This window comes from Salvia splendens, chromosome 21, assembly GCF_004379255.2.
Source record: "Salvia splendens isolate huo1 chromosome 21, SspV2, whole genome shotgun sequence".
Classification (NCBI taxonomy): domain Eukaryota; kingdom Viridiplantae; phylum Streptophyta; class Magnoliopsida; order Lamiales; family Lamiaceae; genus Salvia; species Salvia splendens.
In genome coordinates this window covers 21,306,474-21,325,325 of record NC_056052.1, presented here as the reverse complement: position 1 = coordinate 21,325,325, position 18,852 = coordinate 21,306,474, and the positions used below count along the sequence as shown (strand labels likewise).

At 41.2% G+C, this 18,852-nt stretch overlaps 2 protein-coding genes across 2 annotated transcripts; one reads left to right on the top strand and one right to left on the bottom strand.

The window, feature by feature from the left end:
* Window positions 1-6,037: 6,037 nt before the first annotated feature.
* On the top strand, window positions 6,038-7,411 carry LOC121783203 (protein OPI10 homolog). Its single transcript, XM_042181202.1, has 2 exons — window positions 6,038-6,965; window positions 7,270-7,411. Exon 1 carries the CDS (start codon window positions 6,388-6,390, stop codon window positions 6,955-6,957), a length of 570 nt encoding a protein of 189 aa, XP_042037136.1. The 5' UTR covers window positions 6,038-6,387; the 3' UTR covers window positions 6,958-6,965; window positions 7,270-7,411.
* LOC121783204 (protein TPX2-like) lies at window positions 7,108-8,342 on the bottom strand. Its single transcript, XM_042181203.1, has 6 exons — window positions 8,122-8,342; window positions 7,950-8,051; window positions 7,719-7,817; window positions 7,595-7,654; window positions 7,418-7,512; window positions 7,108-7,338 (listed from the first exon to the last, which is right to left on the bottom strand). The coding sequence occupies exons 1-6, from the start codon at window positions 8,152-8,154 to the stop codon at window positions 7,260-7,262; spliced, it is 468 nt and encodes a 155-aa protein (XP_042037137.1). The 5' UTR covers window positions 8,155-8,342; the 3' UTR covers window positions 7,108-7,259.
* Window positions 8,343-18,852: the final 10,510 nt, after the last annotated feature.

Below are 18,852 nucleotides of genomic sequence, written 5' to 3'. Positions count from 1 at the left end.
AGTCCCCAAGTATAGGACGAGGAAGGAGAAACCTACAGTCGAGGTACGATAAATCTTCAATAAAGTGTTATAATTGTCATAGATATGGGCACTATGCTTCCGAGTGCAGAGACACAAAATCAAAAGTTGAAGAGAAGGCCAATTACGTGGAGAATACGAATGAAGAAAATGGATGTGTTCTTCTAGCTTATAAAGGAGAAGCTGGAAGAAAAGATGATATGTGGTACCTCGACACAGGAGCGAGCAACCATATGTGCAGGAACAGGAGCATGTTCGTGGAGCTTGATGAATCAGTAAGTGGCAATGTCTCCTTTGGTGATGAATCTAAAATTCCAGTTAAAGGAAAAGGCAAAATTCTAATTCGTCTAAAGAATGGAGCTCATGATTTCATTTCTAACGTATATTACGTGCCCAATATGAGAAATAATATACTGAGTCTTGGACAACTCTTAGAAAAAGGTTATAACATTATTATGAAAGATTATAGCCTTTCAATAAGAGATAGCAAAAATGATTTAATCGCCAAGGTGCCAATGTCCAAGAATAAAATGTTTTTATTAAATGTTCAAAATGATGTGGTGAAGTGTCTTCAAGCATGTTATAAAGATAAGTCTTGGCTATGACATCTTCGATTTGGGCACTTGAATTTTGATAGCTTAAAATTGCTATCAAATAAAGAAATGATACGAGGATTACCGCCTATCGAGCACCCCGATCAACTCTGTGAAGGATGCTTAGTTGGGAAGCACTTCAGAAAGTTGTTCCCAAAGGAGTCAAGTTCGAGAGCTCATAAGCCATTGGAGTTAATCCATGCAGACGTGTGTGGACCAATCAAGCCAAGCTCCCTCGGTAAAAATAATTATTTCCTACTTTTCATTGATGATTTTTCAAGAAAAATGTGGGTATACTTCTTGAAACAGAAATCAGAAGCATTTGACGCTTTCAAGAAGTTCAAGCCTGCCGTTGAGAAAGAAAGTGGTCTAGAAATCAAAGCAATGAGGACCGACCGAGGTGGAGAATTCACATCAAGGGAGTTTTTAGAATTTTGCAAAGAAAGCGGAATTCGACGGCTACTAACAGTCCCGAGATCCCCCCTAGCAGAATGGAGTGGCTGAACGCAAGAACAGGACCATCGTTGAGATGACTCGAAGCATGTTGAAGACGAAGAATTTACCTAAAGAGCTTTAGGCAGAAGCAGTGGCATGCGTCGTGTACCTGTCTAACAGGTCTCCAACAAAAAGTGTATGGGGAATGACGCCTCAAGAAGCCTGGAGCGGGAGAAAACCAGGAATCGCCCACTTGAGAGTATTCGGGAGCAAAGCCTATTCACATGTACCAGATCAGTCGAGGAGTAAACTCGACGACAAAGCAAGCCATTCATCTTCATCGGGTATGACTCTAACACTAAAGGCTATATGTTATATGATCCAACTTCACAGAAAATCATGATTAGCCAAGACATAGAGTTTGATGAAGAAGGTGTTGAGGTTTTGGAGCCCCTTGCACAGCAGAAGACTTGTACAAACAAATAAATCAGACGTATGATCTATTTGACCGATTATGGAATTAATCTATTCACATGTTAACACAGAATTGCATGCTAGAACGCAAATAATTCATGCTCATTGAATATAAATCCTAAACATGAATTCTACGGTTTAGAGTTACCGATTTGATTCTCCAAAGAATCGTCGATTGCTCGCGCCTTCTCCACGATGATCTTCAATACTAGACCACAGATCTTCTGACTGGTGTCCCGAACTGTATTTCGACATCAGGGTGGGCTGATCTTATCGAAACACTAGGACTCGAATAAAGAAGACAGAACTTTCACACGGAGGAGAGCTGAAAAACTCATGGAGGAGAATTTCACTAAAAAATCGTCCCTCTCTTAATAATTAGAGTGGGCAAAATTTTTCCCACTAAAAAATTGTGTTTTCTGTCTCTTTTATTCTCCTATTTATATTAAGTTCATATTGGGCCCAGTCATGGATCTATCCAATTAGCTTTTTACTAATTAAATTGAACCCACAATTTAATATAAGCTTATATTGGAATATTACAAGCAGCCACTACAGACGTAATATTGACCTCCCCATCCAAATCCAAAATTACAAGTAATCTGGGTTTCCATTTTGTTTATTATTTATTTCCCGCGCTTAAGATATAAATGTCCAACAATTAATTAAAGTCTGCTATGGACTTAATTAATTAACATCTTATTAATTCCAAGAGTGGACTTAGCAAGAAACACTTATTTATTATTCATAGAGTAATAAAACTCCAACTGGCCAGTTTCCGAATAATAAAACCTTGTTCAAGCTCCTCTTGAGGACATTATCAAACGAGACTCTCCTCGCGCACGATTCAACATAATAGCAATTCTAGCACCGCTAGATAATGATCACCACTACCCAATATACCTGGATCGTTGGATGACGAAAAACCCGCACCTTTGGTAAGTCAAAGTAGTAGATACTCAATATCGTATACTCAATGCTAGCGTATGTAGATTAAGAAATAGATATTTATCAAGACCTCATCTTTCAGTAGATAGCATAAAGACTCGTCTTGCTGTTAGATCCATTCAGTGCTATACCACACCAACGTCATCTTATTTCAATAAGGCTTAGAAATAATCGGACTGACATTGCAACCTTTCACGATAGGTAGCCAAAGTCTATCTAGGTTGTGAAATTCTTCTTTTTCTTTTGCAAAGCATTGCATAGAACCGACTGTAGTTACCTTAAAGTGGACGACGCCCACAACCAGTCTACTAAGCAAAAGACTTAGGCTTTGTTTACTTCTTATGCATTTAAATGTTTATAAAACATCTTATAAACGCACAAGCAAACACAATGTAATAATATACTGATTCTATTCGTGCGAAATGCTCGAATAATACTGAATCGGGTCAAAAGTGGATTGTAGAGTTTTTCCGTACACAAGCAAGATTCTATTCATGCGAACTCGCTCGAAACATGCTTTTCAGTATACTAAACCTAACAGAAGGAGCATGGGATTTCAGCACGGACAATGACTCCACCTTCATACCTCCATTTGGAGATCAAGGAACAATCAAGCAGGTGATAGAGGTGCAACAAGAACAAACAACTCCACCTACATCTCCTACATCAGTTGAAGGCTCGTCACCATCTTTCTTGAATGAAATAGCCACACAACGCACGCGAAGCTTGGATGAAGTGTATGACGATACTGAAAGGTTAGACGATCTCACCTTATTTTTCCTATTTGCTGATTGTGAACCAGTTAGCTTTAAAGAAGCTACGACAATTGAAAATTGGCGAGTCGCGATGGATGAAGAGATCAAAGCCATTGAGAAGAATGACACGTGGGAGCTGGTGACAATACCAAAAGGAAACAAGGCTATTGGAGTCAAGTGGGTGTATAAAATCAAGAAGAATTGCAACGGTGAAGTTGAAAGATATAAAGCTAGACTCGTCGCCAAAGGATATAGCCAAAGATCTGGAATCGACTATGACGAGGTATTTGCTCCTGTCGCTCGGTTAGAAACTATTACACTAATACTCTCTCTTGCAGCCCAAAATAGATGGAAGATATATCAAATGGATGTGAAGTCGGCTTTCTTGAATGGATTTCTTGATAAATAAGTCTACATCAAGCAGCCTGATGGCTACGTGGTGAATGGCCAAGAAGACAAAGTTTTGAGGTTGAAGAAAGCCCTATACGGGCTGAAGTAAGCACCGAGAGCGTGGAATACCAGGATCGACAAATATCTTGAAGATAACGGCTTCACCAAATGCCCACATGAGCATGCGCTCTATGTGAAAAGTAAAGGAAATGATATCTTAATAGTGTGCTTGTATGTGGATGATCTCATTTTCACAGGAAACAATCCAAGCATGTTCAAGGAATTCAAGAAGGACATGACTGAATAATTCGAGATGACAGACATCGGGCTGATGGCATACTAACTCGGAGTGGAGGTAAAGCAACGAGAAGATGGAATATTCATCACACAAGAACACTATGCAAAGGAGATCTTGAAGAAGTTCAAAATGGAGGATTGCAAACCAATCAATACACCGGTGGAATGCGGGGTCAAGCTATCAAAGAACGATAAAGAGGAAAAGGTGGATCCGACACTATACAAGAGCTTGGTTGGAAGCCTACGGTACTTAACTTGCACAAGGCCAGATATATTGTACGCTACATGGCTCATAAGTCGCTACATGGAGGATCCAACCACTACTCACTTCAAGGCAACTAAGAGAATACTCCGATATCTCAAAGGTACGATCGACTATGGCCTATTATATTAAGCTACTAACGATTACAGGCTTGTTGGCTACAGTGATAGTGACTGGGCTGGTGACACTGATGACCGAAAGAGTACAAGTGGATATGTGTTCTATATGGGAGACACTGCCTTCACTTGAATGTTTAAAAAGTAACCCGTTGTCACATTATCAACCTGCGAAGCCGAATATGTGGTTGTCACCTTCAGTGTTTGTCATGCAATTTGGCACAAGAGTTTATTATCGGAGCTCGGGTGGCCTCAAAAAGAGCCAACAACGATTTGTGTGGATAACAAGTCGGCCATTGCGCTATCCAAAAATCCAGTGTTCCACAACCAAAGCAAACACATCGACACCCGCTACCACCACATCAAAGAATGCGTTGCAAATAAGGAGATTCAAGTTGAGTATGTGAAATCGCAGGATCAAGTAACAGATATTTTCACAAAGCCCCTCAAGTACGATGACTTTATCAAGACTAGGACGTTGCTCGGAATGACAAATCAAGTTTAGGGGGGGTGTTGGAATAAAATTAAACTTGATTTTTAGTAGAATAATCTAGATATGATAATTATCTAGATATTTTAGGAGAATTCTCTAGATTATAGATATTGTGTAGAATTCTCTAGAATTAGTAGGTATTAAAATATTTAGATATTCCTAGAATGTTAGGAAAATATCTAGATTTTTATGGAGAAAAAATCTAGATATAAAATATTAAAAGAATCTAGTAGAGAATTCTAGAATAGGAAGTGAATGCCTAAAAATAGGAGATAGTTGTAACATTTTGTACAAGTTGAGAACTTGAGAAGTTTGAGAAATAAAGAGTGTTTCCTCTCATTTCTCATATATTCCACTCATTCTCCTCTCAAATACTTCCTCCAAACTAAATTATTTCTCCAACATATATCTTATATATTCCAACAGTTTCAATCGTATTGACTCATAATTGCTACTTCCATAAGAAACTATTCTATTTAAGCTTATCTTTTAATTTTATTATAAGTTTTAATTGTACCGACTCTAGACTGGAAATTGTACAATAATCTGTTCTATTTGAGTTTATCCTTGAATTTTAGTAATACGTTTTAAATTGTATTGGCCCGCTTAAGTTATATATGTGCATATTTTACAATGAAATTGTTAATAATATAAATAGTAATTCAACATTAGGTAATTCTTGCATAACTTTTAACTTTAACAAATCTTGTTAAGTTAATCTATCAATCTTATTTAGGTGTAGCGTTCTGCATTTATTACCTCGTGTGATGGTGAATTGATATGTCTGTATATGTATCACTATAATAAACACGCATTTTTGGATTTGAATCCTTTCTTATGGAGAGAAAACACAGCAGAGCTGTTTCTCACATCCTATTATTTTATTATAAAATAAAATAATGAGATGTGAGAAACATCATCTCCTGCTATGCTCCGCAGCAAGGAATTCAAACTCTGCATTTTTAGCAGTAGTTATATTAATCAGTAAATACTAAAATCCGTCGATAATTTTGTGTACCAGCTATTAAGCGGCGTCATTAAAATGATTGTCTTCGAAAATATTAGTGTCTGATTCGGCTGCCGGTAAAATTAACCGGCGGATTAATGATGCGACTGCTGTTAACATGCACAATATTTTCAATATGTCTCAAGGCTATATAGTTAGCATTAAGCACGTGGTCGATCATGAGGGACTTGACAATTGTTGTCTCTTTGTCTAGGTTTGTCTTTTATGTTAGCCAAAAATCTCGTAACCTTAGGAAAGGAATGAAATTGGAAAGGAATGACATTGGTATGGTACAAAAATGAGTTAATTTTAGTGAGATAAATCCATCTTACTGAGTATAGTAGGATATTTCTAATTTTATCTTAATCTTAGAGGTACAAGGCCCATTAGGGATCAGGGCACCAGTGTACTACTAAACTTTTTAACTGGGCTGGCCTGGTCCAGGTCCAGGTCCAGTGTGGGTCAGCCGACCCGACTTCTCCAAAGCCCGAGAACCCGCTTCTTCCTCCTCAAATTCCCGCTTCAGTTTTCCCCCAAAACCAAAACCAAAACCAAAATCAAAACCAAATTGCCCTAGAATTGAATCGCAGATCAACGAAGATGTTCGGTGTCGTCTTCCCCAACCGCAGTTTCCCCCTCGACATCTCCACCTTCGCACAAATCGACGCCACTCACTGGCTCCTCGATATGAACCACTTCGTCGGCGAATCCTACGATTCCATCCGCGAAGTCTGCATCTTCCTGCTCAACAACTTCACCCTGCCGCCTGACAAGGCCCTCGCCGTCTATATCCAGTCTCCGGGCAGCCCCTTCCTCTTCTGCGGTGCCGTCACGCTCTCCCGCCCCTCCGCCGTGCTCTCCCTCCCCTGGCCTGACCCCGGCAACGCCGGCGTCCTCCAGCTGACCGCCGACTCCACGCCCCTCTCTGCCAAAATTGGGGTTTCCGTGGAGGACCTACCTACGCTTCCGTCGCTAGACGTTGCCGCCGAGAGGAAAATAGAGCGGCTGGCTCTCAAGGTCGGCGAGAATCTATTCAATTTTATGCAGTCGTTTTGTGCCGTTGATGGCTCGAAGCTGATTGTGCCCACCGACATCTTGGACCGCTGGTTTAAGAAGTTTCAGGAACGCGCCAAGCGTGATCCAGAATATTTGAAAGGCTTTGCCTTGTAGAGTTTTAGGTATTTTGTTATGCTTCTTAATTTTAACTTAAATTGAATTTTGTTTCTCAGAGTTAATTGTGAGTTTTGCCCCTCTCTGTTTCTACCTTTGATATTTTCATAGTCGTAACTATTTGTGATTGAATTTGAAGAAGAAGGCAAGTTATTTTCGAGTACATGTCTGTTTATTCCAATCTCACTCAAAAAAATACAAGCTTTATTGGAGCAAATCAGGAAAATTAAGTGCACCATCACAAATTCAAATCTTAGCATGATCCTACTGATTAGTAGTCTTGTGTAATCCTGAAATGTTATTTATCTGCAGCTGCAGTCGTGCTTGCAGGCAGCCATCTTGAAGCTTGGCTCGCGGGGGACTGTCAAAGGCCTGGTTGATCTGTTTGATCGGTCGATGAAACCTTGTTAGTTCTTTGCTAATGATAGTATTGATTCTGCAGTTTATAGATATGGGTTACCGTTGAGGTGAGAATGGTTTGTCGAAGAGTGGCATTAGCTGTGCTCGAGGAACCATCTCACGTCTCAGCATTCGAACCTCCTCCTCCTCGATCACCTGCCACAAGTAGGCTCTTTTTTGTTGTAATGAACTAGATTGACAAATTATTTATGCATGTTTATGGTGTTTATAGTTATACCTTGAGCACTTTCTCTACTTGCTTCTTGTGCTGCTCTATTATGTAGAACTTGATTGCAACCTGCATTTTCTTATGTTGTGATAACTTATGTTCATATTTCGAAATGAGTGTTGTGTGAGCTTACAGTAGAGTTGAATAGTTTGCGCTGTGCTGCTCGCTGCTGCGAATGGAGTCTGAACTCTGATGGCTTAGTGTTTTCTTTTATCCAAGACTTGTGAACAACCTACACTAGCCAATAACATCGTCAACACATCCATATTTTGTACTCAAATTTGTCACTGGGTGGCTTAACATTTCTGATTATAATTAAAATAGTGTGAAAAAAAGTGATGGATCATTTGAAATGTGAACGTACTCCAGAAAAGGAATTGCTGCTGCTGCTGCTACTGCTGAAGGATGGCTGAAGCACACCAGTGGTGTTTTTGGTCGATCCTCGATTAGTTGATGAAACTGCTGGCTGCGGAGTAAGAGTAACTTTGAGCGTGAAACGAATAGGGCTAACTGTAAAATGGCTTATGGAAACTGACCTTATGAGCAGATTTCTTGTTGGGGCTCTCCATGATTGCTAGCTTAGCTCACTGGATGAATGTTGAATTGAGTGTGCAGTGTGTAACTGAAGCTCGAGTATATATAGAGAGGGGGTTTAGAAGGGGTTTGGCGATTTGTATGTTTTCATTGAGAAATGAATGACTTGTTGTTGCACCATCACCGGCATCGTAAGCAACTGTTGCTACTGCTCTTCTTTACCAAACTTTCTGATTAAATCTCCCTCTCATATATGCATACGTTTGCCTATATACATATGTTTCTCGTGTTTGGCTTTATTATAGGAAAATAATTGGACTAGTATTTTTCTTCGTTCATTTTGTCGACATAATTATACAATGTTAGTTTGTAATGTCTTGTCTTAACAGAATTGACACTGTTACGAGAAGAGACCATCTTTGGGCTATTATGCCTTGAGAGAAAATTGCATATGTTGTTCATGGTTTATCTTCTTCAAGTTGTCAAATAACTTCAAATTTGTAATACCAATTCTGTCTCGAAATTGAGAAAAAAACATGTACTACTCCCTGCGTATTCTTCTCGAAATTGAGAAAAAACATGTACTCCCTTCGTCCATCATTAAGAGTCTTATTTTATCATTTTTGTCCGTCCCTTATTAAGAGTCTAATTTCACGTTTACTATAAATGGTAAGCATGTTTCATTTTCCATCAACTTATCTCTTTCTCATTAAGAATCTTATTTTACTTTTACTATAAATGGCAAGTAGGCCTTACCTTCAACTAGTTTATTTCACTCGCATATTTCTTCAAAACTAATACTCTCTCCGCCCCATAGACATGTGAAATATGCCATATTTTCTTTTTCATACTTCCTATAAATATAATCCATATTATTTATGACAATATTTTTCTTTTTTTACTTTACTAATTATGTATTAAAACTTGTGTAAATCCTAAGTGGCCTTTATGAGACGGATGAAGTATATATAAGGGAACTCATCTTCCATTAACTTATCCAACCTATTTTTCTTTATATTTTTTAAATACGTGCTGAAATCAAATACGACTCTTATTAAGAGATTGGGGAGTATTCAAATGTTGTGCCACAGTTAACTCAATATAAAAACTTTGATCTCAGCCATTAACCATTCTATCCATTCTATGGCTTGACTAACTCACCTATATTTCTATCCGTTTGTTTTGCATTGGCCAAACAACTATTCGCGACATTGGAAGAAAAAATACGTAAAATTTATCGTGAAATAATTACATATGTTTACTTAATCCTAAAAAATACACTTATTACTAGAACAGAGGAGCCAAAGACCCAAAGCTAAGAAAAAATTAACATTTTTTTGATATGATATTAGCACGAGAACAAAAAAAGGATTGAAAAATATGGACCAACCATCAATGTTACGTATTTTGGCCATCATTTGCTCAATTCTTGAATATGCTACTGAAACCGTACTTGGCAAATTATGTGGCAATCCCTAATTTACTTATACACGAATAAAGTGGACAATCATGCAAGAACAAACTCGATATAGAAGTTTGAGAATGATATGTGAAAATCTACTTATTACTATATATTAGTACATACTTCCTTCTTCCTTATTCTTTTGTCTTCATTGTTAAACTCTTATTATTTCTAAAAAAACGTCAAATTTGATTAGTATAGAGTATAGTTACTTAATATAGATATTAAATTTAATATCATGAAAAGTTTTTTTATATGAGGTAATAAAAACTTAGATTTGAAATGAATAAGTCATAAATGTTTATAGTTGACAATGTTTAAAAATCGGGTAGAACCGACAAAGCTATCGATTTACGGTTCAATCAGTTAGACCAATTAAATCCGTCAATTTTTTTTTTAATTCTAAAACAACTTGATTCATAACTAGTTTAAGCGAGCTATTTGGACCAGACCAAGCAACGACTTGTTGTCAAACTGGTCGAACTGACTGATCCGATTGTGAAAATACTGATAGTTGGATGTAATTTTTTCTCATTTCTTCTCGCTTCTTAAATATTTCTTCTATAAATGGAAACAGACTAATTTCTAGACATATGTATCAAAATGATAAAATTCTTACTATTATAGATCGAAGATGTATTTTACAATAGTTGTGATTAATTGGATTTTTGTGATGCTATGTATAGCTCGTGTAGGAAACTATGTAGTATTATAATATCATGACTATCGTCAAACTTAGAAAAAATGTTATGATTACATTAAAACTGCTTTAGTTTTCAGTTTTCACACGACCAGTTTTCTGAATTAGTTTGTTTCGTATTCTAGTTAATTCTTGATATTATGCTGCTTTGGTTCACATCTAAAATATAAGCAGATATACAAAATGTTTTTAGTCGGTCATATTTAACAATTGTTGCTTCAAGTCTAAGAACTAATTAATGCTTTTTGAAACCATACAACAATAGATTGATAGAATAATTTTCTTTTAAGGTTATTCTCCACCACCATCGTTGTAATTGTAATTGTAATTGTGTACAAATAATGATTGGTAAGCAATAAATAATAGTCCACAATTTGTTATATGTTTTGGTTTTTTAAACTAGAAGGGTAATACATCTTTTTTGGGTTGTTATTGGCAGCTTGTCAAATGATATGTATCAAAAGTAGTTAGGTCATCATTCATTACAAGATTGAACTCCTTTAAAAGATTATGGAAATGCTTATTTTTGAAGCTAATCATCTTTATACAGGCAAAGTAAAGGAAATACGAGTTTAGTAATCGATGAGTTAATAGAAAACGATAGTGGGAGGTTGTTGTTTCACTGTATATATAGTATTTATTTTATGTGTTCAATTTGAAGTTGTAAGAAATATGGAGCCAAAGTTCATAGTTTTAGTGATAATTAATCATTTTTTTTAAAAAGGGAAATTTGTGGTGATTTTACAACAAGGTAGAACAACTTTAAAGCAACTGAAAACTTGTAAGACAAGACAAAATTCTGAGTGTTTTATGTTTATGTGGTGAAGCATGAGTCCTAATAATCGATGAGAGGAGCTTCAATCTTTTTCATAGTTAATTTTATGGATCTAAATTCCATTTTCCTCCAACTTATTTCTCTATTTCTTATGTCTACTGATGGTTGGACGAATTTTTGATAGTAATAAATGTGGGTAAAAGAAAATATAGATCACGACACAAGGAATTACGTGGTTCGATTTACTGAGGTAAATCTACGTCCACGGGAAGAAAGGAGGGCAAGATTGTATTGCTTGATCTGGTTTACAGCTTACAAATACAGACTTGCTATATGATATTTGATGTCTAGAGAGCTCTCCTTTCTGGTCTATCTGATCTAAGTTCTATTTATACATCGAACTAAGATCGTGGCTTGCATCACCACTAACTAGGTCGTGGCTTGCATCACCACTAACTAGGTAGTGGATGTCGTGGAGGTCATGAGATCCTGCATGGGTCCACTATCTCTTTGTTTGGTCCGCTATCCTGCATGAGATCCTGCATGAGTTGACACCACTAAATAGATCGTGTAGTGGAGGTCGTGGAGGTTCTGCATGAGTCCACTATCTCCCAGTTCGGTCGAATACTGAGACCGAACTGCTGAACTATTGCCGAGCAGCTTTTGCCGATCTGAGAGTAGAGCTTGATTGGTCGGCTTTTACCGAGCTGTAGGCTGGGGCCGAACTCTTTGGTAATGCCGAACTGATACTCTTCCTTGGGCTTTGGGCTGATGGGCCGTCACTGCTATTGGGCTTGTTTAGTACGTACCCCATCACTACCCCCCCGAAAAGCGAAGTGAATCACTTCGGCGAAGCGAGTCACTTCGGCATTCTGGATAAAGGTACGGGGGAGGCTGACGTTAGGGGACGTGCCTTGCGCGTGACTGCATTAAATGCGACAGTAAAATCCGGCCGTTGAATCCTGAAAAGGTGGGATTCGAAACGGTGCGATGATTTTGAAATCTTCTCCGAATCTGATAAATACGTCCTTTCTTCATCATTTGAACACTTTTGCTATTGCTTCTTCTGCATTCTCTCTCTTTTGCGTAAAAATTTCCTTCCGCTTTCAAGAATTTCTTCAGAATTTCTTCAGACTTTCAAAGAGTAAGAACCATGTCTTCTTCTTCTTCTTCTGAGTCAGGTAGCGGTAGGAAAGGGGGTAAGGAGTCTTCTAGCCGGAAAGAATCCGGGGAGAAGACCGTAGAGTATTTTCACAGCATCTTGAGTAAGGATACTGTGATATCCCTACACGAAAAATATTTTTTTCCTGGGGGGAAGGTTGCGATTCCCGACGACCTTCATAGGGCTGACTCGCCGCCGGAGGGTTACGCCACCGTTTATGAAGCCGGCTTGGAATGCGGGCTTCGTTTCCCTCTTCCCCCTGCCTTTGTAGAGCTGCTTGATTTTTTCCAACTCCCTTTAGGTCAGGTGACTCCGAATTCTTGGAGGCACTTATCGGCCTTTGCTGCCGAACTGCGTAGGCTAGATAAGGATCTGTCTCTGAGGGCAATCCTTAATTTTTTCCAGTTTAAGAGAAAAGGATCTTGGTTTTACTTGATCCCTTTACAGCCTTTTAGGGCCTTCTGCAAAACCAAGTGGCCAAAGTGGCAACATCGCTTCTTTTTTTATAATAGGACAGCGGCTCCGGGCTTTCCCTGGAGAGGGCCGAAGTCCGTGATTCCTCATCCTCGGTTAGAACCGTTGAACGAGCTCGAGGGCGAGCTCAATAAGATTCCTATGATTAGGAAGCAGTACCTGGAGTCTGAGCTCGTCAAGGGCGACTTCGTGTTCGACTCCTCGTCTTCGGACGAAGAGACTGAGGGTGAGGACTTCTTTTTTGTGCCTTACTGCTTTTGTGGCGAAAACTAACCTTGCTTTCTTGCTTTTTGGCAGTGAACTTGCTAAATAAGATTAGCCGCAAATCCTCCGAGCTTAAGGAGCCGGAGAAAACAGAAGGCTACCAGCTCGGCGCCTGATGCCGAGAAGAATCCGAAGAGGCAGAAGACCTCTTCTTCGGATCCAAAAAAGCCGGAGTCCACTTCGGCAAAGGGGAAGGGGAAGACCCAGAAGCCCCCAAGAGCGCCGGAGAGAGACATCGTCTTGGCGCCCCCTTCGGAGCATGTCTGTGAGCCTTTTGCATGGCCAACGGACTTTGCCGAGGTAACTTCTCTTCTTGATTCTTTGGCTTTGCTTCTTTCCTATGTTTTTTTGGTGGCCCCTCTGTTGACTCTTTCCTTTTTCCATTTTCAGAGGAATAGCATGCTCAGCAAGCTCGTCGCAGTCGAACTCTCTAAAGCGTCCAGCGACTATGCTGAGATGCAGAGGAAGTTGGCGGCTGCTCGTCACCAGGCCGAACAGGCTAAGGCAGACTTTGAGAAGGCCAGAGCTGCTAGGATCTCGGCCCAGGATGAAGCCCAGTTTGCCAAAAACCAGCTCGTCATCCAGCGAGAGCAGACGAAACGGAGGGATGCTGCCGCCGTGGTTGCCCAAGGGGAGGTTCTCCGTGCTTTCGCGGAGAAACTCTTTCTGAGCAATCAATTTTCGGCCTTTGTCGGTGATCTGCTGAAACTGATGACCGATAATGCCGAGCAGGGGCCCGAAGTCGTCCTGCCGCTGTACGGCCGAGAGATAGCAGCTCGTCTCCAGAGTCTGCCGCTCCTTGAGGAGCTTGCTTCGTCCTCGGTCCTGCTTTCTGCTGACCGAGTTCGTAGTTGCCGAGCTGACCGGGACGAGAATATGGAGGCTATCTTTGCCTCCTTAGGGCCAGTTTCACCCGCTCCAATTTTCCACGGAGAGGGTGAGACCGAGCAGCTTGATCAGCAGACCGGAGACAGGCAGGCCGAGCAAGAGGTGCTGCTGATCGGTGATGGGGGCACCGAGCAGGCTGGGGGGAGCAAGGAGGCCGAGGCTGAAGCTGAGGCAGACAAGGAGAAGGAAGCTGAACCTCACCGAGGAGCCGGAGACGAAGCTGGCGGAGTATGATTTCGTCTCCCTTCTCTTAGTTTAGTTTCTTCCTTCTTGTAAAATGGCCTTGAAGCCCTCCTTGTGTAAAAATTTTTTTTTCTTATGAATGAAAAAATTCTTCTTTCTACACTTGTGTCTTCGTATAGCTTTTCGTACTCTCTTTTACTCCTGTTGTGGTTTACTACCTGCTCAGTAAAATGAAATGCCGAACTGACATAGCTGCTTTGTATTCTTAACTCTTAAGGAGCTGGAGGTACTTCACTGGAAGCGGCTGTACTCTTCCGCTTTAGACGAAGCTGAGAAAAAAGCCATAGCTGACCAGATGAAGAATGACGAACTCTTGGCTTGTTTAGTGAAGCTGGAGGCCGACAATAAGGACTTAGAGTCCGAAAAGAAAGATCTGGAGGCCGAGCTGAATACTGCCGTCGCTGAGAGGACTGCGTATGAGGATTTCATCTGCAGGCGCGGGGGAATGACCATCTCTGAAGTTCAGGAACGAGTTGACGAACTGTGGGAGGAATATCATGTACTCCAGAGGAACAATGCGCTGGAGAGCTCGGCTTGCCAACAAGTCGTGAAATCATTGCGGCGCTGGGCTTCTCGGTACGACATCATTCTTTCCCGGCGTCCCTCAATCGAGAGATTCCTTAGGCATTTCCCGCCAACAGATGGTCGCACTCCAGCTCAAACCTCTGATTCACTTGCTCAAAACCCTACTCCAAGTCAGCAACGAACTGAGGAACAACCGGAGACGTCAAGACGAGGACGGACTGAAGTTCGCAGAGGAGCGGTGACTATGAGTGAGCAAGATCGGCAAATGATTCGTGAAGAGACTCTTCGCCGCCGAGGTGCTAGAGCTTCCCGGGCTCAGGGAAGAGGCGGTAGGTCGATTAGAGCATCTCGTCGACCTGCTTATTCTTCAGCTGCCCGGAATGGCCGAACTCGGCTTCACGAGGATTTTGTGAATAGATGGCTCAACTTTAGCAACCATGGACAGTAGAATAGTCCTTTGTAATGGCGTAACGCCTTCTCGTAGGGCAGCAGAATTATATGCCGAACAAGATTTAATAAATGAAATTTTCATTTCGCTTCTATCACTGCGTATTTACAGCTCAGCGAAAAAATTTCATCGTGCTCGTCCTCGGTCTTATGAAGTAAACTTCTTTGACCGGACTCGTCCTCGGTCTTATGAAGTAAGCTTCTTTGACCGGACTCGTCTTTGGTCTTATGAAGTAAACTTCTTTGACCGGACTTGGTCCTCGGTCTTATGAAATAAACTTCTTTGACCGGACTCGTCTTTGGTCTTATGAAGTAAACTTCTTTGACCGGACTCGTCTTTGGTCTTATGAAGTAAATTTCTTTGACCGGACTAAGCTTGTGTCCTAATTTGGCGAGTTTTATCGCTCGGATCGGACTTTCCCTTGTCCTAATTTGGGGATCGGACTTTCCCTTGTCCTAATTCGGCGAGTTTTATCGCGTGGATCGGACTTTCCCTTTGTTGCAGTTCGTTTCAGACGAACTGCTTGTTTCTTAAGCTGAATTGTGGTCTTGTATCCTCCTTAGAAGCTTGGACTCACAATCGTTGGCTTATATATGTTCTAAAAAGGGGATCAGCCTTCGAAGAACAAGATACCTCAGTAACATTTGTAAGAGACGACACGCACATAGACAGACAAAACGCACATAGACAAATAAAAAGGACGAACAAGATTTTAAACTTTTATAAAACAAGCACAAAGAACAAGTAAAAAACAAAGAAAGCACATACCTCTAGGACCGAACTAGACACAAGACTGACTGACCGGACTGTCTCTTACAAATGGAACTTCTTGAGGTTGGAAATGTGCCATGTTCGGGGTACTTGTTCTCCTGACACGTGAGTCAATTTGTAAGACCCTTTGCCGAGGACTTCTGACACCCGATATGGACCTTCCCATGTGGGTTCGAGTTTGCCCAGCTTTTCTGCTCGGCTTACTTCGTTGTTTCTCAAGACGAGATCTCCCACTTGAAATTGCAGCTTTTTCACCCTTTGGTTATGATACCGGGCTACTTGCTCCTTGTACTTGGCTGCTTTTATGCAGGCCAATTCTCTTCTTTCTTCGGCCAGATCTAGTTCGGCTCTCAGTCCGTCATCATTCATTTCTGAGGAGAAATTTAGAGTTCGGGGACTGGGTACGCCGATCTCAACCGGAATCACGGCTTCAGTGCCGTACACCAGACTGTACGGAGTTTCACCGTTGGAGGTTTTGGGTGTAGTTCGGTAGGACCATAGGACTTGAGGGAGATTTTCTACCCATTGTCCTTTGGCTTGTTCTAACCGAGCTTTTAACCCTTTCACCAAGATACGGTTTGTTACCTCCGTTTGTCCGTTTGCTTGTGGGTGGGAGACCGAAGTGAACCGCTGTTGAATATTCAGCTCTTGGCACCAATTCTTGAATGTCTTGTCGGTGAACTGAGTCCCATTATCCGAAATGAGGATGTGGGGTATGCCAAATCGGCACACTATGTTCTTCCAGACGAAATCCAATGCCTTCGAGCTCGTTATCGTAGCTAATGGTTCAGCCTCTACCCACTTTGTAAAGTAATCCACGGCAACGATAAGGAATTTCATTTGCCGAGGAGCTTGTGGTAGTGGTCCTACTATGTCTATGCCCCATTGCATAAAAGGCCAAGGGCTTTGCATAGCACATAGATCGGTCTGCGGCATCCTTGGGACATTTGCATGGATTTGGCACTTCGTACATGTCTTGACGAGCTGCACTGCTTCTTGTACCAAAGTTGGCCAATAATATCCCCATCTCAGAACTTTTTTAGCTAAAGCTCTAGCTCCGATGTGGCTACCGCAAGATCCTTCATGAACTTCTCTAAGGATGTAGTCCGTCTCTTCTGGCCCTACACATCGCAATAACGGCTGAAGGTAGGACTTTCTGTATAGGACTCCTCCATGAAGTTCGTACCGAAGTGCTCGGCATGTGATTTTCCGAGCTTCTCTCTTATCCTGGGGCAGTTGTCCTTGATCTAGATACTGTAAGATCGGCGTCATCCAGTTCGGCGAGCTGGCTACTGAATGTACCTCAGCTTCATCAATGCTTCGGTGCATCAATTCCTCCACCTTTGAGCTTGGATATGAGGCTAACTTACTTAAAGTATCTGCTCGGCTGTTTTCCGCTCTGGGAATGCGGATTATCCGAAAATAAGAGAAACTTCGGCTAATGCTTTGCGCTTTGTCCAAGTATTTCCTCATCCTCTCATCACGGGCTTCACTTGTACCCAACAGGTGATTCACTATGACTTGTGAATCACAATGGATTTTGAGAGACTTGATAAATAGACTTTGCGCTAGCTGGAGTCCGGCAAGGAGAGCTTCGTATTCGGCTTCGTTATTAGTGGTTGGGAACAAGAACCGAAGTGAATAAGTTACCTCGTGTCCGTCGGGAGCGATAAGTAGAATACCAGCTCCACTTCCCGTTTTATTCGAAGCTCCATCTACGAATCCGCTCCAGCAATCCGGCGGCTCTACTTCGGATTCCAGGGGCTGTGCTAGTTCGGTATTGGCAGAATTTTTCTGTTCGGCAATGACAGGGATTACTTGATCGAACTTTGCCTCTGTAAGAAAATCTGCCAAGGCTTGTCCCTTGATGGCTTTCCGAGGTAGGTATTCGATTGAGTGTTCTCCCAACTCTATGGCCCATTTGGCGATTCTGCCTGATGCTTCTGGCTTGGTCAAAACTTGCCGAAGTGGCAGATCGGTTAAGACGCATACCTTGTGAGCATAGAAGTATGGCCGCAGTCTCCTTGCTGCATTTACTAACGCCAGAGCAATTTTTTCCAGAGGTTGATACCTTGTTTCTGGACCTCTTAATGCTCGGCTTGTAAAGTAGATGGGAAGCTGCTTTAGGCCTTCTTCTCGTACAAGCACCGCGCTAATGGTTTGATCTGATGCCGCTAAGTATAAGAATATCACTTCGGCATCTGTTGGAGCAGAGAGAATTGGAAGCTTGGCTAAATAACTTTTGAGCTCGTCAAAAGCCTTTTTTTGCTCGGCTCCCCACTCAAACTTTGGTGCCTTTTTCAACACTTTGAAGAACGACAGTTGCTTTTCGGCTGCTTGGGAAAGGAACCTATTCAGTGCGGCTAGACATCCAGTTAGCCTTTGCACATCATGTATGGACTTCGGTATCGCCATGTTCTGAACAACTTGAACTTTTGAGGGATTTGCCTTGAGTCCGTCCTTTGAAACCCAACAACCCAGAAACTTTCCCGAATCTACCAAAAAGGTACATTTTTGGGGATTGAGTTTGAGGTTGGCTTTTTTGAGCACGTCGAGGGTGGATTTGAGGTTGTCTTCGTACTCCGAAGTGCTTCTGCTTTTGACGACTATGTCGTCAACATACACTTCAACCTCTTTTCCGATCAAATGCCGAAAAAGCTTATCTACCATCCTTTGATATGTGGCTCCGGCATTCTTTAAACCGAATGACATCTTTTTATAAGCAAAGATGCCGAAGTCAGTAATGAAAGCCGTTTTTGAAGCATCATTCTCATCCATTAAAACTTGGTGGTAGCCTTTGTATAAATCAAGAAAACAGAAAATTTCGAAGCCGATCAAAGCTTCTACTTTTTTATCTATGTTCGGAAGGGGATAGCAATCTTTAGGACAGTGCTTGTTTAGATCGGTAAAATCTATGCACATCCGCCATCCTCCTTCTTTTTTCTTGATCATCACAGGATTGGCCACCCAAGAAGGATATTTCACCTCGAATAATACATCCGCTTTCAGTAATTGGCGGAC